Here is a 26,039-nt window from a genome sequence, read left to right on the forward strand (position 1 = left end):
CTAGTATTGATGAATTACTGCTCTGGTGAGTTAAAAAATATTTTGTGTGTGCTTGTATTTATGTTCTTTTCTGTTCCATAAAAAGAGCAAAGAAAAAAAAATCTTTCCAACTATCAAAAATTATGTCTGTTTATTTGTGACTATGGGCTACCTATAGTAATTCAAAATTATTTCTAGATTCAATTATCTTTTATCTTTTAGTTGTAATCTATAGCAGCACACCAGCAATAGACAACATAATAACCAATACTTTTTTCAAACTTTTCTTGTAAGCGACAACACAACTGAATAGATTTTCTTTATTTGAACCATTTTATGTTCCTGAAGCTTTCTTTTGGAGGTGGCAGCCATTTTGTGTTAGGCAACACCCCCTGGCAGCAGCCATTTTGTGACTGGCATTGTTGGCTTCTTCTTCAAATTCCATGTGTGCCCCCAGATCCAAAAAAGGTTGGTGACAGTGATAAATGAGAATATGTTTTTAGTTTTCAGTTCTTGTCTGTAATGAAAGGATAAATATGTGACAGAAGAGATAGCATCCTGAATTGTGTCAATTTGAAAGCTGGTTAGCTTAATCCTGTTCTTGTGCTGCCCAGACCCTGGTACTGTATCTGAGTGTACAGTACATGCTGAGTCAATTACGTTGTTCCCTGGATTTATGATAGAGACCAGCAGTTTACTCACATGGTGTTTATTTACTTTTTAAAATTTATTATTTGCATTTTCAAAAACAGGAACAGAGAGCATATTTAACCCCTCCCCCTGTCCCACTTACCACTTTGTATACTCACATGGTGTTTTGTTGTGATTGCTTTCAGAATAAATAGTGAGTGAATATAAATAATCATTTACCAAGTATAAGGTTATCTTCACCATTTAGCAGGACAATGTGTATCTTTATTGTCAGATCTGCTTTATGCCTAGTTGCTTGTGGTTAATATGGGGTAGTAGTGGAGGATAGACAATATTTTCATCATATAAGTAGGAATACGAGTTCAATCTTCAAAATGTATAACTTTAATAATCTTCTCCGATATAAACCTGCCCATATATTAAGTTATTCTGGTGAGGATCTTCTCTGCATCCCACCATCTTAGGTAAATTTCTTAGGAATGTGCTAAGGGTTGACTTCCTGGAGGCCCATTTAAACCCCTCTAATGACTTTCCACTAGCATACATTGTTCTTCAGGCAGGACTTTGACCTAATCAGCTGATTATTTTTCACTCTGCTGCATGATTGTTTTTGGTCTTTAGCTCAAATTTGCCAACCTGCAGGCCGTATGCAGCCCTGGCTGCTCTCTGTGCAGTCTATCAAGCAGGGCAAAGGCAATGTTTTTCTGCACTGGGAGTAGAGGCGAAATTGTTCTTTCATGTATAGATGTGAATTAATGGTTCCCAGTATACAACTCCATGTGGCCCTCAAGGCCAAAAAGATTTTCTACTCTTTTTGTTTATTTTAGCTGGCCAATGGTTTTACCTTTTCCTTTTATACTCCAATATGTGATCTTATTTTGTTGTAATATTAGTTCTATTGTTGTGCTATAAGGAGGTTCTGCAAGATTCTATTTCTGTGATGTTCCTATTAACAATATTGTATGGGAGAATTCAAACATCACTGGACCCGCAAAGAGATAAGTGCAAAGAAAGGGAATTTGCAATAAAGTTGTGTATTTTCAGCAACATACCGGACTGCAGTCAACTATATTTTTAAACTGAACATTACCTGTCAACATATACTTTGTGTGGGAGTTGGGACTTGTACTGTATCTGTAAATGTAAGACACAGGCTGTTGATTCTTTTTCCTGTGCCTCTAACTGGGCAAATTATTGAGGTAAGTTTTGTGGAATCTACTGGACATTTCCTTTAGATTGACAGTTGATATGTGTGAAAGGGTCTTTTCCATTGCAAATACCCAGCTGGTAGAACTCTCTGCCCAATGAGATCTGAGCGGCCCTTCTCCTTGATATTATTCTTTGAATATGTTTTTGTTCTTGCAGGTTTTTCATTTTGCCAATAATTGGTTTGTGCGCAGGTATATTTGGGCCGGTGCTACTGTTTTTCACTTGGTTGATTCATCAAACTTATTCTTAAAAGTACTGTATGAATGTTGACTGCCCTGGACATTCTTTAGAGATGGAAAGGTAGGATAAAAAACTTTAATAGTTAAAATAATGTTGAAAATGTTCCTTAAAAAAATAAATTCCCATGACTTGTTAGCAAGCTCCATCCAGATCATAGCTGATCAGAGGGGGTCCCAAGGACCTCAAGCTCAACACGGCCCCTCAGATTTAGACCCTTGATGACTTTTAGGCATTTAAAAAAGTTTCAGAACTTGTATCACATTTTGGTATGTGCCACAAAACATCTTCTCAGCTAGAAGTTTACTGATTAATAATAATAATAAATCGAATCATGTTGCTTTTGGGGGGGTTGTTTGCCTTCTTTTGTTTTCCTCATATTTTATTTTTTATGAAGGCTTAGTCTTATGAAGGCAGCTGGAAGTGGCTGGGGCCTCTCATTTTAGTGGGAGTAAATGTTGCCAAAGCAGAGGAAACCACGGCCTGGTGGCCGGGCTGGGCGGGGGTAATCTCTCCTCTTTTGCCGCCCTGCTCTAAGAGTCCTCCGTTTCCTTCCTGCCATTTTTTTAATTAAAAAAGTCACTTGAGTTAGTAGCGTGCGTCACACCTAGCGTAGCTCTAGCCCCAAGGAAGCGAGTAAACATGCACAGGACGGAGCGGCAGAGGTCTTCAAGACCGGACTCCAGGACCTTGAAGCGGGTGCGGCGGGTGCAGAAGCAGCCCTTCCAGCTGCGCTCAGTAGTTCTGCAACAAGTGCACTAATCAAGGTCTGGTCCTCGGGGAACGCCTGCAGCCAAATCCGAGGGCGAGAGGGAGGCCTCACAGCCCCGCTCCCCCCCGCCCCCAACAACCACCTCCGCCCTCCAGCTTGGCGGCCTCTCCACCCGGCGAGCGCGCCTTCCTACGGGGCGAGCAAGACGACTGGCTCCTCCTCAGTGAGGTAGCTTGTAGTCAGCGCCGCTCTGCCAATCACCGGCAGCGGAGCGCTCGGGGCGGCCCCCTTTAACTCTGGGGTGACTCCGAAGCGGGTCTTCAGAGGAGGAAATAGTAGCCGAGCAAGCTGCTGTTAGGGACGCGCCGGTTCTCCCCTCGTCCTCAGGCGGGTGAGTCGTCGGGCCGCTCTCCGACGGAGGGTGAGGGAGGGCGCTGAGGGGGGCATCTCCCGAGTCCCGAAGGGGCCGGGGACCAGTGTCCGGCTTCACGCGGTTCTGCCTTCCTCCGTTGCCTGCCAGCCAGCCACGCCCTGTTTGCTGGGCCCCGGCGCTTCGCCTGCCAGCCGTCGGGACGGCAGAGAGCCGCGCCCGGCAGCCCTTTCCTCTGCGGTTTCGCTGAGCCGACGGGGAAAGCAGCTTCCTTCCTTTTGGTTAGGGGCGCCTGACAGAGGCCGCGCAGAGCGTCTCGGCAACTTTTGACAGGAGTAGCTCCCGGGCCTCAAGAGAGGCAGGCAGGAGCGCCGCTTGCTTAGCGCCCCTCCCCCCCCGGCCGTGGGCCAAGGAAGCTTCCCTCCCGCCTTTCCCCAGAGACAGCAGCGCCTGCCTTCGGGGTGGAACGAGGAAAACATTTTTTCTCAGGAGCGGCCTCCAAGGCTCAGCGGCGAGAGGGATGTAGCTCTGCAGGGTAGTTTCGAGGGGCTCCGCGCTCGTTCTTGTGGAAGGCTAAACCTGAGGGTCGGTTGCTGTGGTAGAGGCCAAAAGGAGGCCTTTAGGTCGCTTCGAGGTTTGAGCGAGGCTTCGGATGCCACTGAAGGGTGAGGCTTTAGCTTAACTAAAAAGCACATGAACTGTAGTACAGGGTGAAAGTGGCCAGGTAAGTTAATGTGGGAATCGAGACTTCTGTGAGCCTGTAGCTGAGTTTAGCTAATCTCTATGTCACTTCTGCTTCTTCTCTCTTAAACGCTTGCCTATCCTTTTAGCATTTATGCCTTGCTGGCAAATTTGTTTCCAGGGATGATGGAACTAGTTGCACCTGCAAGGGATGAAATTAAGCTGATTTTGTAAGAGAAACCAGTTGTGCCACAAATCTTGTGATCCTGTTGAACAAACTGTACTGTATAGCTAACTACATAAATTGGGGGTGGGAATGAGGTAGAGCAGTTTACAGCCCTCATTCACCTAGGAAAGGAAGATAAGTGATGGGTATAACTTGTGAGCATACCCTTCTCTGCCCCTTACTTCCAATGGAGTAGTTTTCTAGTTATCATATACAGCCTCCACCCAAACCTTGTTCCAAAGGAGTAAGCATACCGTAGCAGGATTAAAGAAGCTTTTACAGTATTTGTGTTTATACTTGAGCAAAAAATTGCATTCTGAAGAGCTTTCAAACCCAGGAGGTTACTAACTGCTTTTAGTTACTTTTCATAGATCAGACAAGTCACTCCACAGGTGTGATGTCACTCAGTAACTTGGTGCCTTGGATCAGGGGTTCCCAACAAAATTTTCTCGAGGACCCCTCATCGAGCCGCTATTGTGACAAGGACCCCCATTAATTCCTAATCCTAAAATTAAAAAGTGGTTTTATTTATTTTTCAGTTGTTTTCCTCTTTTCTTTATCCTTCTGGGGGGGGCGTTGGTGTGGTGGTGGCTGTGGTGGCGGCGGTGTGATGGCCGTCTGGGGGTCGGGGGGTTTCCCTCTGGAGGGGGGAGGTTTCTACCCTTTCACCTGGGTTGAGGGTGGTGGTGGGGCCCTCTCTTCCCTGTCGTCCCCTCTTCTTTTCTCCTCCTCTGGGGGTGGCTGTATTTGCGGCGGTAGCAGCGCCAGCAGGTTCGGTGCGGCCTTTGTTATTCGGGTCCCCACGAGGCTCCCCGTGTGGCGCGCAGGAGCTGCGGGATCGGGGGCCTTCGCTTGGGGGGGCTCCTTCCCCCTCTTGGGCAGCTAGGGGTGATGGCGACTGCAGTGGCGAGGCAGGCCCCCCAGGATCATTGCGTGGTGGGAGGTCTCGGGCCACGGAGCTCCGCTCGGACGACGGCCGGGCGCCCTCGGCTTCGGCCCGGCGGGCCTGCAGGGGGCCTCAGCGGCTCCTCGCTTGCTCCGCCAGACGTTTCCGACACCCACGCGGTCACCGCGGGGTCCGCGGCCTGGAAGGCGGTTTCGGGCCTCTAGGCCCAGGGGTTCCGCCGAGTCTCCGGCCGGGGGCACTCAGCCTCGGTCCGGTGGGGTCGCCGGGGGGCCTTCAGCGGCTCCCCGGTTGATCCACCGGGCTCGCTTAGCGCCCGCGCACCGGCGGCGGCAGTTCCGCCGGTTCCGGCGGGCCAGAGGCTTGGCATCTAATAGCATCTTGAGGACTCCTCTGGCATAGCTCGCGGACCCCTGGGGGTCCCCGGACCACCTGTTGGGAACCACTGCCTTGGATGCCATCTTGGGGAGGTGACCATCTGATGAAATTGGTGCTTGAAAAATTAGGTACCAGCATCAACCTTATAAGAATCTTGGCAACTGTGATTGTTAACATGTATTCTATGGTATTCAAAATCATGACACTTTTTTTTTTAAATCAAACTTATTTTTTGGCATAACAGTTCTTCCTGCTTTATAGCTTTAAAATGTTCCTGCTGTGTCCTGCAACAGCTGAGATCTTGTCTTACTCTCTTACATCATTCCCTGTAACTATTATTCAAAACAAAATAAAAAGCAGCTAGTGGATGCCTTGTAGTAAGTAGAGAAATAGTGGACTGCTTAACCCTGACTCTGGTAGCTCTTTTTCTGCTCAGTTAGTGCATGCCAGGTAGCATCTGCTCCAAACAGGCCCTGTACAGTACTTGCAAAATAGGAGTAGTGAAGATATCTTCTTCTATGGTGACCACTTGTAGCTGAGTAAGATTGTCTTCCATGAACACAGTCTTAACAGTGAGTCTGTAAGTGACTGGAGGAAAATTCTGGATCTCACATCCTTCCACAGTGGGGACATAGGTTTCCAGGTGGGAGGCAATCATGCTGAGGGTTTGCCAAATCTACCTTCCTCTTAGCTCGTTTCTCGGTTTTGCCCTGAGTTTGTGCTTCTTCAAAGTCCGTGACACCTTTGGTAAAGGCTGTTCTCCAGTTGGAGAACTTGCAGACCACTGTTTCCCAGTTATTAGTGCCTATGCTACATTTTTAAAGATTTGCATTGAGAGTGTCTTTAAACCTCTTTTATTGTCCAACAAAAGACTGAAGATGAGAGAAGAGAGCAGTGATTGTGATTGCACACTAAAGATCTCTTTCCACTTAAATGCACAGTTAAATAAATGGTCTTCCCCTCTTAAACCCTTCCAGAGTGTCACAGGGTATAGGCCTTCGATCTTATGGCAAGCAAAGGCCACAAGTTAATAGGAACATAGGTCCATCTAGTTCACTACACTGACTGACAATGGCTTTTCAGGGCTTCAATCCTACTTGGAGATTTCAGGAATTGGACCTGAGACGTTTTGCATGAGAAATGTGTGCTCTGCTGAGCAAGCCCTTTCCTCTTGCATCTGCAGGGGAGGGCTGATGGCTTCTTCAGTGGTTACCAAGCAGCTGGAGGGATTTAAAAACACCAGACAGGTGCTTTTTGATTATAAAAAAATGGAGAAAGATGTGCAAGACAACATGTTGCATCTAGTTTAGAAGAATGCATGCAAGCTCCCTGATCTGCTTACATGTGCAACTCTTGTTAGATTGGAGTTGTATTTCAAAAGCAAGCTTTGCGATTGGGTATCTTAAAATATTTTATATTAGCATACACTGTAAAAATACTGCATTTACTTGAATCTAATGCTCAACTTTGTTGGCCAAATTATGTTGCAAAAATTAAGGTGTGTGTTAGATTCGATGACACATTAGATCTAAGTAAATAGGGTATAACCCCTGCCTGGTGTTGGAGACCCTGTATACTAATTAGAAGAGAAAGGTATCATCATTAGGCCACCCTATTCACCATGTCTTGCCCCCATCCAGGAGAGCTGCTGAGGCCTGCTAGGATGTCTGTTTTCTCCCCGCCTGGTGGAGCTTTGATTTTTTGGGAAGGAAAGTAGCTCCCTGGCAGAGGAGCTGCCTCCAGATGGTGCCAAGTTCAGTCCAGGTAGGGCTAGAGATGTCGCCCTCCTTGCCTGAAACTGGAGAGCCACTGCTATCTGTCAGTGTTGACACTCCTGAGCTAGATGGATCAGTGTGTCTGACTCAGTAGAGCTCATCCTATGTATAAGGCATTAGACAGCTTTCTATGTCCATATTTAAACCAGCCTTTAATTCAAAGCCATGAGGACCAGAATATTGCATTATTTTTAAGGGAGGGGCCATAGCGCAGTGGGAGAGCATCTGCTTTGCATGCAGAAGGTCCCAGGTTCAACCTCTGACAGCATCTCCAGGTAGGCCCCTGTCTGAAGCCTTGAGGAATTGCTGCCAGTCAGTGTAGATAATACTGAGCTAGATGGACCAGTAGTCTGACTCAGGAGGGAGCATCCTATGTATTTTTTTCTCTTAATCCTCCAAAACCTCCTAACAGTCCCCCCCTTTAATTATTTCATAAAATGCATACACACTGGATGGTAAACTTAGTAGCCTGCAGCAATTCAGAGGCACCCACTTGCTTGCCACCCAGGACACCTTCATTCAAGATACTGATTTAGGTGGACACCCTGGATTGTTTCATGGGCACATTTGAACAATTTGCTGTATAAATGAGACAGGTGGATGCAGCATCATCACTTAATAATTTTATTGATTTATAGCCCACCTTTTCCTCTGAGGAGCTGAAGGTGGCATGCATAGTTCTCATTTCAACTCTCACAAAACCCTGTGGGCTAAGAGATGGTGACTCGCCCAATGGTACCCAGTGAAGTGAGTGGAGATTTGAACCACACGGATGGAGTTGGCATGCAAAGCAGTTGCTCAATACCACTGACCTACAGCCCTTCCCAACACCCCTGGGGGGCTTTTGGTGGGAGAAGAGCTTACTTCAGACCCTACCCGTGGGCCCAAACTCTGTTCCTGTAACAAGGTGTTGGACTAGAACAGGCATAGGCAAACTCGGCGCTCCAGATGTTTTGGGACTACAATTCCCATCACCCCTGACCACTGGTCCTGTTAGCTAGAGATCATGGGAGTTGTTCCAAAACATCTGGAGCGCCGAGTTTGCCTATGCCTGGACTTGATGACCCTTGGTGTACCATCCAAATCTTCAATGATATGATTCTAGGTTTGTTTCTGGCTGTGTATGGTCAAAATGCTGCCATGGCATTGGCAACTTCCAGGAAACCTATGAGTGAGACCAGAGATAAATGCCACATCAGCTCCAAAGGCTCGGTCAGATCTTGTATATTTAGAATAGAAATTATTTAAAATAGAAATTATGTAAAGTTGGAACTACAGTGGAGCCTCCAGATATGAACTTAATTCATTCCAGGGGTCCATTCACACCCTGGAAATTACTTAAGTAGAGGCGCTGCTTCTGCACACACGCGGGGCACAATTGAGTGCTTCTGCGCATGTGTGCGAAGCGAAACCTGGAAGTATACACTTCCGGGTTTGCTGTGTTCACAACTCGAAAGTTACGTTACCTAAAGGTAACGTAACCCGAGGGTCCACTGTACTATGTAGATAGTAATTATTTATGTAAAGCATTCTTACATTGCATTTTAGTAACAAAAAAGACTCCCTGGATAGTAGTGACAAAACAGTCTCTGCCCTCAGGCTTACAATATAAAAGAAACTAGAAGGGAGGAGTAAAAAATAAAATATTGGGCAGTGTTTCTTAGTTACAGAATTCTTGTAATGACCTGTCAGAATTTAAAGACTTAAAGGAGCACCTCTTCCTAAATTGTCAAGAAAAATGAAAATGTGATTATATCAGTAACTGCACCTAGCCAATTAGGGACAATATATATAAATCCAAAAGTGCTGTAATATAAACCCTACCATTGACTTTATTATTACTTGCTGTATACTTAAAAATGTCACACTGAATATGTTATATCTGTTGGGTTACTAGACTCCTGATTCACAATAGAACACTCAGCTAGCTACATAGCTAGGCTGGTTTGGTCATGCATGTATTGGTATAGGTTTTATCTCTACATGTCCGTAGCAGCTTCCTTCCAGATGTGGAGATTCTTTACTTGTTGGCTTTCTGCCTTGCCTGTCTTCAATTTTCTAGGTGAGTGCATGGAATGTACTTGTCGGAAATGCAGCTGTTACTGGCACACTGCCATGCTGGACCAACACCTTACAGTGGTACCTCTGGTTACAAACACTTCTGGTTATAGCTCTGCAAACCCGGAAGTAGTACACCGGGTTAAGAACTTTACCTTAGGATGAGAACAGAAATTGTGCAGTGGCGGCAGCGGGAGGCCCCATTAGCTAAAGTGGTATCTCAGGTTAAGAACGGTTTCAGGTTAAGAACGGACCTCCGGAACAAATTAAGTACGTAACCAGAGGTACCACTGTAGCAATGCTTTTTTTGTGCAGCCTGAGCAGAAGCGGTCACCCTTAAGAAAAGAAACTTAGAACAGGATAATATATGTTGACTGTTCATGGATCAAGTGACTTTTCTTCTTTAAGAACCAATCACAGTCAGTCCATTGTTTGAAAAATAAGACTTTAGAGCCTTCTTGCCCCAAAATGACAACTAGACATTCCATTTTGGCAACTGCAACCTGGGTTTAAGGAGCCATTTGGCACCTAGCTTATATATCTTGAGTTTTTAACACTGGCTGAAACAAATACGTAGTAAATAGTTCATATGACATGAATATGATTTACAGATTCTAGCATCTTTTTAGAGACTAAATTATGCCTGCAAAGTATACTTTAAAGTCATGAAATGAGCTACATATGCAATAGAAAGGTATGAATGAATAAGGAGGAAAGGAGCCAGAATTGCTCCTGTGGTGCCATTTGGTCTACTGCCCATGTCTGCATTGCTATCTAGAAGAAACATAACATGACTAGGCACACTAGGAAGCAGGACTCGAAAATATATTTTCTCTAAGTGGTAGTGTAAAATTTATTGATGGCTGGGATTTCTCTCTCCTGTCTGCTATTAGGCTTGCCATATTTTGAAGATCAAAAAAGAGGACACATTTACTGACTTCTACTTTTAACTACCGATCACTATGATGACACTCATTTTACATACCCATAAAAGGGTATGTGTCCTGCAAAAGAGGACATATGGCAACCCTAATATGTGGCTTTGGGGCCTGGTTACCATGATCATGCATTCTCATCAAGCAGACTCATGGATTATTCATGTTATAAGATCCTCCCATCAGAGGCTATCCCTGAGTCATGGGCCTACTTTATTTTACCTGGAGCTCTATAATGAGTTTGACTTTGGATATGTGTTACTTTCATCTGCCTACAGTATCCTAGCTAGTCTGCTTCCTACTGCAGCACTGGAGGACCACAGACTCCCCATCCCTTCCATAATGGATATCTGTGTATTGAGGGAAAGAGGCATGTTTTGTGGCATTTGCCTGTTCTCTCTCCTTATCTGAAACATTATTAAGTAGAGAGGCTTATTTACGTACAGCTTGGCTCTCAAGGCTATAAGGGTTTGAACTGCTCAGCAGCAGTTAGTTTCTCTGAATAATTTTGCCTTAGGGCAGGCAAGATCTGTCTAAACCAAGCCTGGATTATCACCCGGGAAACACAAGTGACTTTAATTATTGACATTGTCCATGAGTTCTAGCTGGGAGGAGGAGAGAGCGTATAGTTACAAGTGGGTGCCATATCAAGGTGGAGAACTAGTGGAGGTAGCTATCTAGGACTCTTGAGGTGAAAGCAACCTTGATTGGCTTTTGCTAGTACCGGTAGAGCCAATGCTACTTATTCCTGTTTGTGCTTGGGAATTCCCCCTGATAATTGATAACAATAACTTTCCTTTAGGTGTAACCTTTCAACTTTTCACTGAGTTGGAGAATACAAAATAATAGTATCCTATTCCTAAAAGGCTGTGAATACTAGCCAAAATTATAATGACCAGGCTGGAGAGGGAAAGTCATGCCGAAAAATGGTGAAGGGAATGCATGGCGTGACCCAGGAGTGCTGAATGGTAGCCTCCATTGGAAGTAATTTTGCTTTACCCGTATTTAGTAAACATATAAACTTTAATTTTAGTTCCCATAGGATATGTTACGTTTTGAGGTTCGGATGACTTCCTGAGCCATGGGATATAAATCTGTTGGGGGTTTTTTCAGAGAAATACGAAGATTGGGAAAGTTGTATGAGAAATTGGGGTCTGGAAAGTCTTCAGCTTTGTGCAGTAAATGCATTTCTGTCTCCTTCGTAAATAAATTTTTGTGGGCTTGGTTCCTGACTGTGTATGTGGGAACCACAAATATGAGCCAGATAGCTGCTTAAGGAGGTGTATATTTCCAATGTCATAAGGTTTGTCTGCCCCCATTGGTGTACATAGTGGGGAGCCATGGCTTGCTAATAAGTACAGTAGACCCTCGGGTTACGTTACTCTTGAGCAACGTAAACTTCGGGTTGTGAAAGCAGCAAACCTGGAAGTATTTTTCTGGGTTTTGCCATGTGCACGCAGAAGCAGTGCCTCTAGATACGGATTTTTTTGGGTGTGCACGGACCCCCGGAATGAATTAAATTCGTATCCAGAGGTTCCACCGTAGTGGCATATTAAATCCCAGAGGGGCATGTGGCTCAAATAGACAACTGAGCCACACATACTCCTGCCTTGCAACCTTCAGGCCTCCCAAATGGCCTCTGCAGTTATCTTTTGACCTTAAAGTATTTTTGTAGTTTACTATGGCTGTCTGGTCCTGTTGTGGCCCCTTTCTACAGCCTATTTGGATTTTTAACAAAGCCTGCAACACGGTAGAGAACTAAGGGAAGTCTCTAAGGGCTTATTCTAAGAAATGCCTTGCTATGAAACAGAGGTATCAGCCTTTTGGATATATGATTGGGCTTGTTCAATGGCAGACATGTGTGTTTAGTGACCAGATTGATCATTATGATGTATAGGAAGAATGTATGTGTTTTTGACACCTCTCTGTTTCAGTGTTGCTTTTCCAGGGCTGCCTTTTCCCTATTACTCAGGCCAGTCATAGGAGCATTCCAATTCCCTCCCCCATCTCTGCATCAATATGCTATTGAGAGATTCCTCCCTGCTCCCATGTGGGTGGCAGTACCAGGCACAACACTTCTATACAAGACACTAATGTGGGTGCAGGGCTTTGTGTTGATGGCTATGGAACGTCTGTGGGTTGGAGATGCAACAAAGCTATGGGTCTGACAGGATGTATCAGAGAGTTGCCAGGCCCCTATTTGCAGAGGTGGGTGGAGCTGGAATCCAGATATGAAAATTTGCAGCAGTACAAGTAGAGACACAAATGAACTTAATCCCAATGCATGTGTCTAGTTAATCTCTTTGGATTCCCACTGTGAAACACATGGTGGATGGATTCCTGTTGAATTATAGCCATGATCCCTTGCATACGTAGTCAGAGTTCAGAGGGATGATTCCCATCCTCCTTGATGGTGTCCTGACCCTTGCTCTTTGATCACCTCACTTGCTTTTTTTTTTGAGAACCTTGTTTTTACTGAGTAGGAGGGTTATCTCAATTGAAGCACTTCTCTCCCCCCCCCCCACCCCTAGGCCCTGGTTGGTATTCTGTTTTAAGACCCCTCACAGCAACCTGCCAGAATGCAGTTGGGGCAGATTCCTACCTTGGCTGTCCTTCCAGTCTAACCTGATAACTTTGTTAAGTAGTGGACAGAAGTGGATGGTATTTGGAGAATACAGTATGGTCATATTGTGTATGGTAACGGACTTCTGAGGTTTTTGCAGTCTCTCCTGCATTTCCCCATTTACTCAAGGGATAAGGAAGACTGTGCTGTATTTTCTGTCTGACTATACAAAACACTTGCCCTTTAGGCTACAGTCGGGCTGGGCTGCTGCTGTGTGAGAGGGTGCCGAGCTGAATTCACTCCTGCTCCCAAACAGGCCGAGCAGGTTGGGCCAATATAAGATAGAGGAAGAACAGCAGTTCCTGCATCATCTCTGTGCGTTGCTGATTTGGCAAGCCAGTAGCCTTGGTGCTATGCTTAGGACCTGCCAGACGTCTGACTTACCGGTAACCTTCAATCATACGATCATCAAGGCATAGGAAAACCTAGCTATTTTAACATATTACTGAGCAGTGTCCATTTCATCAAGGAGAAAAAGTTAAAAGGTACTTCAAGGTCTCTTCATTCACTGCTGAGATATAAGCAGTGTTTGGTTCCACCTCTTGAAAGCTTTCCAATCTGACTGGTAATAAAAAAACGAAGAGGTGGTGCTTGAATTTTTCGTCTCTTAGTCTCTTTTCCTTTCTTTCTTTCTTTCTTTCTTTCTTTCTTTCTTTCTTTCTTTCTTTCTTTCTTTCTTTATTAAATTTCTATACCACCCTTCACAGGGCAGAGAATCACAGGGCAGTTTACAATATAAAAACAGAAAAATATGCAACATAGTAACAAACAAAAACAATAACCCTGACCCCATAGTTTAAAAGGCCTTATATTGTTTAATTAGCCAAAGATCTGGGAGAAGAGGAATGCTCTCCCTGGGGAGAGTATTCCACGGATGGGAGAGCCACTGCAGAAAAGGTCTATGTTGCCTCCTTCCAGACCTCTCATGGAGTAGGCACACAAAGAAGGGCCCTGAATGATGATCTCAAGGTCTGGGTGGGTTCATATGGAGAGAGGCGGTCTTAGAGGCATTGCTGTCCTGAGCCATTTAAGACTATACTGTAGGTCAAAACCAGCGCTTTGAATTGGGCCTGTAAACTCATTGGCAGCCTGTGCAGTCAGGCCAGGATTGGTGTAATATGCTCAAACCGTCCTACCCTAGTGAGCATTTAGTGTCACAACTTCTTTGAATTATAAGCCTGAGGGCAGAGTCTGCCTTATCACAGACATATTCCTCTGGAGAGAGGAATGCTTTAAATGATTATAGATTGGAATGCCCATACACTGTGCCAGGATAGTTGTTGTGACCTCCTGCCTGTCTCTGGGAAATTCAATACTGAGTTGTGTGCTTGAGGTCCTGAGAGGAATGCTTAGATTGCTTAGGCAAGAGTCATATTCTACAATAGCCAGGACCTTTTTGCTTTGTGAACTTCCTGGTTCTCATAAAGGTGGTTGTGCTGAATTGTAACCATGTAGATGATGTGTAAGGGTAATATTCAGAAATGTCCCTTAAGCACCTCTGCAATGCCTTGAGCATCCTCTCTGGCTACGTTTACCAGTTGTTTGAGTATTTTCTCAACTATCATGTTGGAGATTAGAAAGAACAACTACCAATATCAGGCATGGTTTGCTTACCACAATTCTTCTGCTTGTGCTGCAATTAAGGGCTTTACTTTCATCTTCCTATTTGATTTCCCAATTTCAGGGGAGCCAAGAGTAGAATCTGTGGCTTGTTGGGATGTGTTTCTCTTACCTCTGGGCTTTTCCTGTTCACTAGCTCTCAGCTTCTGCACAGAACAATGGGTCAGCTACCTCAAAATGTTGTTATCCCTAATTCACTTGCTATGCCTGTTGTATGGTGGGGTTTTGTGCACTTTAGTACTATTTCCCTCTTCCTGCACTAGCAGCCAGTGTTTGGGCCTTACTCTTGGTAAACCTAGTAAGATTATGGGGATTAGCTAGGTTTTACCAGGCATGTGTTAGGCCTTCGTAGCACCTTTCAAACTTGGGTCAGTTGGCAAAGTGGGAGAGAGACATATCTTTCAGGAATTGATTAAAGTTTTTCTTAATTTATTGACCCCGCTTATGAGGCTTGTCAGTGTCTTTTGGGACTTCCTGCAGCACTTGCTTCTTGCCCCCTGAGTATTTGGTTGGACAATTTGTATAGGATTGAAGAAGCAAAAGAGATCAAACCCTAGCTGCTTGAACATCTGTGGGTATAACTTGGAAACTATAGGAAAATATGGCTAGAGATTATTAATCAAATCTAGAGTCATTCAATCATTTTATATTTGACTAAACAAAAACAAATATATTATGATCCCCTTGTAAATATGAGTGTTCCTGGTTGGCTACTGCCCTTCCTGGGTTAACTTTTCCATTTATTCTGCTTATATAAGCTTGACTTCTTCATACACTGATTCTGTTGGGCAGGTTGGGGAGTCCATGGTGGAAAAACTATTGCCTCTAATGCCCTGACAGCTTACTATGAACACTGTGGAAAGTTGGGTGGGAGGAGCTCTTGATTTCTTTTCTCTCCCTATTGACTTCAATGGGAGAAGCTGAGGTAACTCTGGTTTCACATCAGGGGAATTAGGAGGCCTGGAATTTGGGGTCTTCAGTCTCTCCCCAACTCCCCCACCCCCAATTTCTGACCCTCCTACTGCTGGAATGGCAGTGGAGCTGTGCGCACTGCATTGGTGAGGGACCTCCCCCTCTGTCCGCAGACCTCCTTGGCAATAGAGAAGGAAGTCCTTACAATTATTGTTAATTTAATCAGTCTCAAGGTATTCCTATATCTTTCTAGCAATAGATTCTTCGGTTGGTTTATGGGTATTTTTCCAAGCTTTGACAATAATAATCCTGCAGTGATTATGATATGTAGAATCTGGATTTTGTGTGGTTATTGGGGTCTAATAAGCAGATCAGAGGGTCTAATGGAATTTCAAGAGGCAAACTTTCAATCTTTCTTTTCATCTTTGGTGGGGGTACATCAAAGTGAAGAGTGAGCCTGAAATTCTAATGAAAACCTTTAAAAATCTCTAGGTGCTATTGCTGTTTGATAATCCTACATTTGTTTATTTTTTATTCACTTTTATATTAAATTGTTCTGAAGACCTTTGAACTCTCCAATTTGCAGTCCCTTGTATGATGCAGGCAACTGACCTTATGCCATGGACAGTTGTCCTTGGCAATGACCTTCATTTTTTCATACAATCAGTTGTGCTACTTTCAACTTTTTAGAGCTTCTGTAGTTGGACCATTAAACTTTCCTTGCTGTCTTTGAACCTACTCCAGACTTTAGGGGCAACAAGCTTTGTGTGTGCATGTGTGTTAAAAAGGTAAAGGGACCCCTGACCATTAGGTCCAGTCGTGACCGACTCTGGGGTTGCGCGCTCATCTCGCATTATTGGCCGAGGGAGCCGGCGTATAGCTTCCAGGTCATGTGGCCAGCATGACAAAGCCGCTTCTGACCTGAATTGAAATAACAGATGTGATCTTCTGCAACCTGATATATAGGTTTTGCCGAGGCTGCGCTGTTGGCCATGCAAATATCCTGTAGCCATCTTGGGGTGGAGGCATAGCTGCCAAGTCTCCTGTATTCCCCGGGAAACTCCCGTTTTTCCGGCTGTTCCCAGCCGAAAAAACAGATTTTTTTTTTTGTTTTTCCCCGGTTTATTCTGGCGTGGCGGCCATTTTGGAACTGGGCGGAGCATGCTCAGAAGCGACTTTTGATGCTGCTTTGCCCAGTTCCAAAATGGCTGCAGCGCGACTTCTGGTGCGGCCATTTTGGAACAGGGCAGAGCAGCATCAAAAGTAGCTTCTGAGCATGCTCCACCCAGTTCCAAAATGGCGGCAGCGCTACTTCCGGTCTGCTACTTCCTGTCCAGTCCCTTATTTCTCAGGCCGGAACTTGGCAGCTATGGGTGGAGGAATCCAACATCTTTTACATGGGGCCAGAAGCAAGAATTGGCACAACAAGCCAATTCCTTAAAATCTTTTAAAAGCTGAGTAAGTAGGGCTTCTATGACAGAACTGGCCTTCACCATTTGAGTCTAATTGGCATGTGTGTTGCTTTCCTAAACTCTGACTTCAGGGAAGGTTTGTTCTTTACCTGCTGGTGAAAGGACATTTTGAAAAAGGCGTTTCCTTTTTCTTGGGTAATCCAGGGCTGGGTGAGGTTCTAGTCCTTGCTGCCTATCAATTTGCACCGAGTAGAGGGGGGGTGCATTGCGTTGCAGTTCATGCAGAGCTTTATTGGGGATGTGCTTGTGACTTGTACAGCATGTGCTTGGAGTGATTCTAAACTACAATTGTAAGATGGGAAGAGTGGCTGTTATAGAGAGATGCTTGTGCCTGATTAAACAGTTTATTCCTATATCTGTATAGGCATGCATTTTGATGCAAATGCTTTTTGTGCAGAGTTCAGATGGGCAAGAGGCACAGAATTCCAAAAATCATACTGCCCAGTAGCAAGAAGTGTTTACCGTAGGATCAAGTGATCTCTCATTTTTCAGCTCTGTAGCTGGTCATATGAGGAGGGCCAAGTTTGCAGTTGAAAGATTCTGAGAGGAAGTGATTGGATTGCTTACTTCATTAAAACAGCTGACAGTTCTGTGCAGGATGAGGAGCAGTGTTGCAGAAGCATTGTATGACTGGACCTGCAGATCAAGTACTATTTGTGTGACTCTTTCTTTCTTGTGCAGAACAGCTGAACTACTGTTGCCATGGACTCACTAGTGAACATGTATCAAGACTTCATAAAGAAAGCAGGTGAGCTTGGCTTACTCAGCCAAAGTGACCCACTGGGGCCCCGAGAAGAGAAGTAGTCAACTTTCTGGCTGCCTCACAGATGCTACATCTCCTGCCCCAGGTGTAACAAAAGCTTGAGGGTCCCAGTTCCAAGACACTTAACTTATCCTGCCCTAGATGCATTGGGTTGCTGATAACAGAACAGAGGGAGTGTTGTTGGACACAATGCATACCTCTGAACAGTCTACTTTTCCCTTCAGACCCACGGATTTCTTCGTATCCACTTATGGGCTCACCTTGGCCTATGACGGGCATCTTGCTGAGTTATATCTACTTTGTACTATCACTGGGGCCACGCATCATGGCCAACCGGAAACCTCTGAACCTCAGGAAGTTCATGATTGTCTATAACTCCTCCATGGTAGCACTGTCGCTCTACATAGTCTATGAGGTAAGCATCTCCTAGATAGGTTAGCTCTAGCAGCCATTGGTGGGATGTGGCCATAACTGCTTGTGGTGCATCCCCAGTGTCTGTTTCAAAGTCTCTCCTACCCTGGCATATGTAAAGCTTTATGGGGTTAAGAGGTTTTGGGGTGGGATGCACCTAATGGATCCAGATAACGGAAACCACTTGTGCAATGGGGCTTTGGTCTGGTTACATTAAGGTGTTAATGTTCTTGCAGGGTGGTTGTGTTTTTTTAATGAGGATGCTAATTTCCATGAATAAACTCTTTCACTCTGCCTATTGTTTAGATGATGACCTAGAAGTGTAGCAAGGCTATGCTTAACAGACAATGTGCAAGTTTCTACTAGCTGTATTTTACTGAAATATACCAGTTGGCCATAATCATGCAACAGTTGTCTAGTGTCTCCATTGTAGCCTTTTATACAGAAGGGTACATACGTGTGACTTGGGAATTGAACAACCCCTTCCCAGTAAATATGTTTTCTCTGTCAATGTTTATGTGATGGAGTGCATCATGCTTACTGGTGTTTTATTTTCTTAAAGTTGGCAGGGGTAGCATTACCTGCTCAGTTCACTAGTCAGGAGAATTACCAGTACCTTAAGAAGTGCCTCTTCTTTAAAAGTGTCAAGTTACAAAATAAGTCTATTGGACTTGCATTGTAGCTGCCGGATGTACAAGGGCATTGCTGGACAAAACTACATACATAAGCTGATTTTTAAAACTATAAATATGGGGAGATAAAGTGTGTGTGTACATATAAGTCAGTATGCAGAGTTACACCAGTGTTACCTATTTACAACTCCACCTAACCAGGTGGGGATTATTGAAGAAGTAGAGCTAGCACCCCATCCACCTAATCATTGAGCATGGTGGCTGCAACAGAAGTTGGGGTGGGGTATTGTGGCAGCCTGGAGCTGGTGCAGCAATCAGACCCGGATTGTGCCCAGTGCTGTTATCACATGATAGGAGCAGGGCTGTCCCAGCCCCAGCCCTACAAAGCCTTGTTTGGGGGCTTTCTGTAGACTGCTGCTGGCAGGGATTCTGCCGGCAGCCCTTCTGCCTGCCCATTCAATGGGCAGAAAGAGGTACACCATGTCAGCAGAGTGACACTGGTGTTACTCTGCAGGTGGTGGCTTATGGAGGCTGGCAGCACTGGATGAAGGGACACCTCTCCAGTGTGTGTGTATGGTGTTGTGTGCACGTGCGCGCGCACACAGACAGCGTAAAGGGGATTTGGATTGCTATGACAGCTGAAAATTCCACAAGATTTTGTTCCAATGGTTGCTTATAGAAGTGCCTAGAAGAGAGATTTGCATGGCAGAGAAGCTGTATGACATGTACCTTCCATTTCAGCACTAGCTTGGTAGCCCTTGGTGACCTAGGAATTCTATGCAGATGAATGGGCTGCTAGATTGCTTGATTTGTGGTGGCTGCTAAGGAAGGGAAGCTTGTCCCTTGGATCTGTCTGTCCTCCTGCCTGTTTGATAGCAGGCTATTTTATTTATTTAATTTAAATTAAATTTTCCTACTACAGTACTGTAATAGGATGGTTGCCTGCATTTTCATGTTGGCAATAGAGAAGAAGCTTCTCTTCCTCTTCAGCGAGCATGGAAACATAGCTGATTAGCCTCTTATAAAACTAGTAACACAAATTTTAGGTTTGTATTTTTTGTGGGTATGTTTACAAAACTGAGCTGGTGAACGTACTGTAGTATCATTGAGAAGTATCTGAATGGTGGCTCCTTGTTGCAGTTCCTTATGTCAGGCTGGTTGACTGGTTACACTTGGAGGTGTGACCCTGTGGACCAATCCCAGAATCCCATGGCCCTTCGGGTAAGCTTTCTCATTCTTTCAACCCCATATCTTGTCTCACATTCCCCCATGTGTGGGAGTGTTCTTCTTTTTTGTTTTTTGTTTATGTAGGCACAAGCTTGGCAAATGTTGCAATTTTGTGGTGGGATTGCTCCAAGAGGAGAAATGGGAGGTTCAGAAGGAAGAAAAAATGAGGGTAGAAAAGTAGGGTGGGGCTTTGTGTTTTGATGACACTGATTTCTTACATTGCTCTTTCTTGGTAGATGGTCCATGTAGCCTGGGTCTTCGTCTTCTCCAAGTACATTGAACTGCTTGACACAGTAAGTGCTTGTTTTTTGAGGTCTACAGTATCTTGTTTGGAGCAGAAATGGGTACGGCTACACATTTGTATTGGCCTTAACAATACTTATCGGATGTGGTCAGACAGCCCTACTTATTCTGACATGGATCATTTGTGCAAATTAATGGTGATTAACCTTTATATTCTACTAACAAAAGTAGGTATTTCATTGGGGTAGGGTGGTTTTTGTTCATTTTCTCTTACAGTACGTATGTACAGTTGAGATTTATTAGCTCACTTGAAGATGATTGGATTGTTACTATTTGGAGTCTGCAATGGTGCTTCCTCTCTTTTATACATTCTAGAGCAGGCACGTCCAACAGGTAGATCGTGATCTACCGGTAGATCACTGGACATCTGTGGTAGATCACTGGTAGACCACTGTCCCCCCAAAGAAGCTCAACAAGTTTTGCTCCCCTAAAAAAGCCCAACATTTTCCCCTGCACCCCAAAAAACAGTGCTTTCCTCCTCCCTAAAATGGGCCTTCCTCCTTCCTAAAAAAAGTTCAACATCTTTGACCTGAACCCCCAAAAAGGGGGCAGATCACTGCCAGTCTTTAACTCTGTGAGTAGATCGCAGTCTCTTGGGAGTTGGCCACCCCTGTTCTAGAGTAATGGCCCACTGGCCAAAATGAAAAGCCCATCTCAATCTAATCTCTTGCTTCCAGGTGATCTTCATCCTAAGAAAGAAGAATGAACAGGTGACCTTCCTGCATGTGTTCCACCATTCAGTGCTTCCCTGGAGCTGGTGGTGGGGTGCCAAATTTGGCCCAGGTGAGATTTAGGGAAAGCATGTATTCTCTCTGTGTGTATATATAAATTCTATTAACATTTAATTGAATTTTAATGGGCCTATCTATGCTTTTAACAGTTTCTATTTTATCTGTAAGCCACCTTGAGTCTCTGCATGGCAAAAGATGATGATGATGAATTGTTAACTTTTGGAATAAAGTACAGAGCTTTTAGAATGGTAAAAGTTAATATAGTACAATTTTTATATCCAGGGTTCTCAACTTTTTTGGGCCTGTGGGCTCATTTGGAAATCTAAATTTGTCATGGGCACTTCAAAATAGCATTTCACAGAATACTAACTCGAGATGCTTAGGAAACCCCCCCCCCAAAAAAAAGAACCCACAAAGACAACAATAACAAACATTTCTGACTTTTGTTACTCTATTGCCACCATATTAGTGATCCCTGGTGTTCCAGAAGAATTCATTTCTGGTTTTGCTGTATGTATGTAGGGCTTGGTCATATCTCAGCTCTTCCTTTACCGTTTGAATTTAATCTTTTTCTTATTTGTTGGCCTGCAGGAGGAATGGGCTCATTTCATGCTTTAGTGAACTCGATAGTACATGTGGTGATGTACTTTTACTATGCGCTGTCAGCTGCAGGGCCTGCCTATCAAAAGTACCTGTGGTGGAAGAAGCACATCACTGCCATTCAGCTGGTGAGTAGGAAAGGGAAAGGACCAGGCCACTCAAGCCAACAACTCCCAACTTTGGGTGGTACAACCAGCCTGGGCCATTGGTCTGACTTATTTCCCTTCTCTTGGCAAGAGCTACAGGAACTTATTTAGCACTTGTTTCCTGTGCTAGACTTTGTGTTCTCCCTCTCCCAGCTTGAACTACCTGTCCCTAGGTTTGTTTATTTCCTCCTGTGGGTAGGGGAAGGGGATATAGCTGTCTTCTTTACCCCATAACTTTCTCTTGCCTCCACACACAGTTGCAGTTTGTGCTCGTCTCCATCCACATCTCCCAGTACTACTTCATGCCCAGCTGTGACTACCAGTACCCAATCTTCATCCACCTCATCTGGATTTACGGAGTTATCTTCTTCCTCCTCTTCTCCAACTTCTGGTACCATTCGTACACCAGAGGCAAGCGTCTGCCCAAGGTCATGATGCAACCTCAGCAGAATGGCTTCCATGAGAACGGTGCCATTTCTAATGGCAAAGCCAAAGCCAACTAGGAGGTGGGTGGGATCAAGGTGTCTCGGACCAACCAAACCCATGTCTGGGCCCATTAGCAAGACCAAGTGCCTAAAGACTGTTGTCTTGCAGTTCCAAGCCACCTTCCCAACTGCTCTGTATCCCTCATACCTGGCCTTCAGCTGTCCCAGGGGAGAGAGGCTGCTTGGGCTGTTGGTGCTGGTTTTAGCTTAAGGTCTTCAAAGTGCCTGTGTCTGCCCTGGGCTGGGCTCCCTCCAGAGAGCTGGACCAAAGCAGAACTCTGCCAGATGGGACACATCTTTCCATTTAGTTCTATGTACTCCATGTGATCCAGGTGGGAATTTTGTTCCTCTGCTTTCCCTAAGTTTGTGTTGCCCATTGTTCATTCTCTTTACCCCATTGGAGCCCTGCCATTCATACTTGAATGTGAGTGGTCCCTTGTTGCTGTGGGTCTGACTCCCCTAGAGAGATCTATTCCTGCTCTGTATGCAGGTGGGGTGCTATAGGCCAAGGGCTTCATTCTTGCTGCCTTGACTGGCCTCAGTGTTCATCCCTCCACATAACTCCCCAGTTTTTGGTTGCTCTGACCCCACAACCTTAGCAATAACTCTGGGCTCTTGCTCCCCATGGGTTGATGACCACAGATACTTTTGCTGCACTGAAGCCCAGGGAGAAGGACCTTTTTCCAGCTTGCATGCTGTTGCTCTGTGTGCCTTTTTATTATTATATTATTATTGTTATTACTGGATCTGCTCCAAGGAGCAGAGGCTCCCTGTATTCTAAGCCTTGGGGAGGACTCAGGAGAGGTGCATCCCTTCTACCCGAGTTTCTCACTTGTATTCACAGAAATAAATGGACAGAAAGAGAGTAGTGATTCTTGTTCTTGATTTCAAGGCTTTGGACCCATGACTGGTCAGGCTTGGGTGAGAAGAACAAACATTTCCATGGGCCATATTGACTATAAAACAGATTTTGACATTCAGTTCCAATGAGGTGCTCCCCTTCAGTAACCTGGTGCCTTAGTTGGGGTTAGTTTAAGGAGTGGGGATAACTGAAAAATTCAGATAAAAAACCTATGAAGTATTGTAGTGGCCACATTCTGGCTTGCCCAGTGTAGTGTCGGCCTCAGATGACTTCTGCTAAAGAACCACGACTTGAGCAAAGCTATCTTTGCTCAAAGGTTTTGTGCATTTGTTTCCTAGGCTCCTGTCTTTTCTCCCTGCCAAGCTGAATGCTTATTCTCCTTTCCTTACATGGAAAGTTTTAGGCCAGCTGCCTTTCTGTTTTTTACTGATTTATGTTCTTGCCCAAGCTCCAGCTGCTGTGAAATATCCTGTGTCTGAAGAAGCCCTATTCCTTGGTGCTATTTGCCTGCAGCCTGAAAAGCGGCGCTGCTGTTGCTACTGTGTGTCACACACAAAATAGGCCTGTGTTAGAATTGGCCAACAATGACAGATCTTGGATCTGTGCAGTATCCTATAGATAGAGTGCTAAATGTGGCTACAAGTGTTGCTGGATAGAATAATCCAAGGCATGGCAGAATGCATATTTTGTTGGCATAAAACTTGCAGAGTGACTTGGTTACGTAGGTGTCTCTCTCTACCTCAGTGCTAGGGCTAGACTAACACATAACCTGGATTATGTGCCATAAGCAATGCTAGATGTACTACTACAGCTTTTACCACCAGCTATTTTAGCCAGTTTTCAGATAGGATGATCCTGTTTTAAAAACTTTTAAGCAAAGTTTATTGTTAGATTGAATTACAAGGTTTTGTAACACTTAAATCTCTCCACTGCTGATCCCTTGCTGTGTCCTGCCTCCTCCCTCCAGTGCATGTGTGAGAAAATTTCAACTAATGCTTATGGCAGCATTCTAAATTTACACCACTGTTCTGCATTAATATTATGATGCAAGGGAATTTAGGGATATACTACTAAGCAATAGTAAAAGATGCTTATTCTACTGTGCATGCCTGTTCTTGCTGTTCTTTTGCTATGGTTTAACACCTGGTTACTAATAATGCAGGAGTAATGAAATGAAGATGAGACAGTGCACTCCAAATGAGACTTTAACTGTATGGCTTTCTATTGGAACTGTTTGGCCTTGCCCATTCTATTCGCAAATATGGGATGATGAGCTCTGTGGTCTTATGATTAAGAACCATAGTCTGTTCCCATGTGCTCCCTATTGAACAGTCTCAACAGCATTTACTGCTCAACATATGTATCCTATCTTGTCACAAGTGCTCACAGCACCTTATTCAAATTTGACTAGTGTAAACATTTTGGATAGCATGTCTTGTTAATGATCGTTATGGGAGCTCCATGCTTCTCTAGTTGTTTTAGAACAGCCAGTGCAAACGTCTTACAGACGTTTAAGAAAGCATCCTCAGTTTTAACCGCAGCCCCAATTTAGCCAGATGAATTTAACTGGAAGGCAGCAATACAACTAAACCAACAATTATTTGATGTTGCCTTTTATCTAGAACACTTAAGTGCTACAAACCACAGCAGTCTGTATGGCTTAGACTTTCTACCAAGCCAGAACTTGGAACACAAGTTCTGACTTAAGTCTGCCCATCCAGGGCATAACAGCAACAGTTGCTACTCCTTAACTATTCCTTCATTACAGGTAATGAGTACAAAGAGCATCTGTAAGCGTCAATGTGGTTACATTAGTCAAGAATATGCACATCCTAGTTTTCATATATCAGACACAGAATTCTCTACAGATCTGCCCCTCAAATGTTCGTAAAACCAGCTTATTTAACAGTTTAAAAACAACCAAACAAACCCTAGACAGTATAGTCGGACAAGTATGCCAAATCACTATATATGAACCAGATTAAAGACTCTATCAGAAAGTTAAGCAACCAGTTCTGGCCTTCCTAAACCAAGAGATTGCTGCCTCTTCGTCTATCCCAAGTTAGATAAGGCCGCAGAAGCAAATTCCCTGTTACTGATGTTAGCTTCTCTTACCATCTGAAGTTGTGACAGAGAGCCATTCTGCGTTTCATGGAATTATTGGCAAAAGGAACCTTTTGAGATCTACAGATTTCAAATATACCTCCTAAAATACAACAGGAAGTGACAGGTTACATTTATTAAAATATGCTGTAAAGAGAGATGCACAAAGACTTTAAAACTTCATGGATGCATTTTACTTCCTCAGTTTATAGTTGGAGATGGGGGGGGGGATTGTGAAGGGAATGAGAGGCAGACAAACATTCCTCACTGTCAGTGCCTGTCTCCACAGGTCAGCTCCTGGTAGTAAACTGCCTTCCACTCCAGCTTTTTCACTGTAAAATACAGGCATTATTAGTTACCATCATCCCAGGCCCAGAAGCACAATGTCCTTCCAATATCCAGTCCTATAAAGTACAGCACAAAGTTAGCCCCTGTTGCCCGCCCTCCTTTCTGATATTGATTCTAGCTAAGTGGCACATGTTTCCTATCTTCAGCTATGTGCACATATCAAACAGTTTCTACTTCCTGCTACTCTGCTATTAAATAGTTTTAAGTAATAGGCTTTTGGGTGTGGGTGGGGAAATCTAAAGAGATAGATTGAATCCAATAGGATACAATCACCAAGTATTATATAGCACTATGTATTCTTTTCACCATACACTGTTTATCCTCAAATCATACAAAGTTTTATTACACAGCAGCAAGGATCCTTTTTTTAATTGGTAAGAACAGTATTTGTATGGGAGAAAGAATATATACTGCAAGCATTTGAACAATCTAGAAACCAGATTATCAGAGTAGCTTGATCCAACTATCCTGCCACAATAAGGTCTTACAGCCCCCATAAGTGCTTTTGTAGCCATTTCTTAGGCCTATAAGGAATTAATTAAACAGCCCTTGGTAGAAAGTACATGTTGTATCACTTTCAGTAGCCCAGCTACTGATGGGCATCTTAGCTACACCCACAATGATTATTGCTCATGACTATTTCCATATACCTTGATGCAGAGTACTACATACCTTATCATTTGTTT

General features: G+C 44.3%; 1 protein-coding gene across 6 annotated transcripts; it reads left to right on the forward strand.

The window, feature by feature from the left end:
• Window positions 1-3,110: 3,110 nt before the first annotated feature.
• ELOVL1 (ELOVL fatty acid elongase 1) lies at window positions 3,111-22,905 on the forward strand. 6 transcript variants are annotated; one of them, XM_035122461.3, is made up of 8 exons: window positions 3,111-3,882; window positions 17,424-17,490; window positions 17,730-17,920; window positions 19,689-19,769; window positions 20,012-20,068; window positions 20,756-20,861; window positions 21,401-21,537; window positions 21,813-22,905. In XM_035122461.3, exons 2-8 carry the CDS (start codon window positions 17,445-17,447, stop codon window positions 22,056-22,058), a joined length of 864 nt encoding a protein of 287 aa, XP_034978352.1. In that variant the 5' UTR covers window positions 3,111-3,882; window positions 17,424-17,444; the 3' UTR covers window positions 22,059-22,905. The 6 variants fall into 6 exon arrangements, with proteins under 6 accessions (XP_034978352.1, XP_088530234.1, XP_034978354.1 ...); XM_088674108.1 differs by having other exon boundaries at window positions 17,429-17,490; XM_035122463.3 differs by having other exon boundaries at window positions 3,111-3,823.
• Window positions 22,906-26,039: the final 3,134 nt, after the last annotated feature.

This window comes from Zootoca vivipara, chromosome 7, assembly GCF_965207765.1.
Source record: "Zootoca vivipara chromosome 7, rZooViv2.hap1.1, whole genome shotgun sequence".
NCBI classification, from domain to species: Eukaryota; Metazoa; Chordata; class Lepidosauria; order Squamata; family Lacertidae; genus Zootoca; species Zootoca vivipara.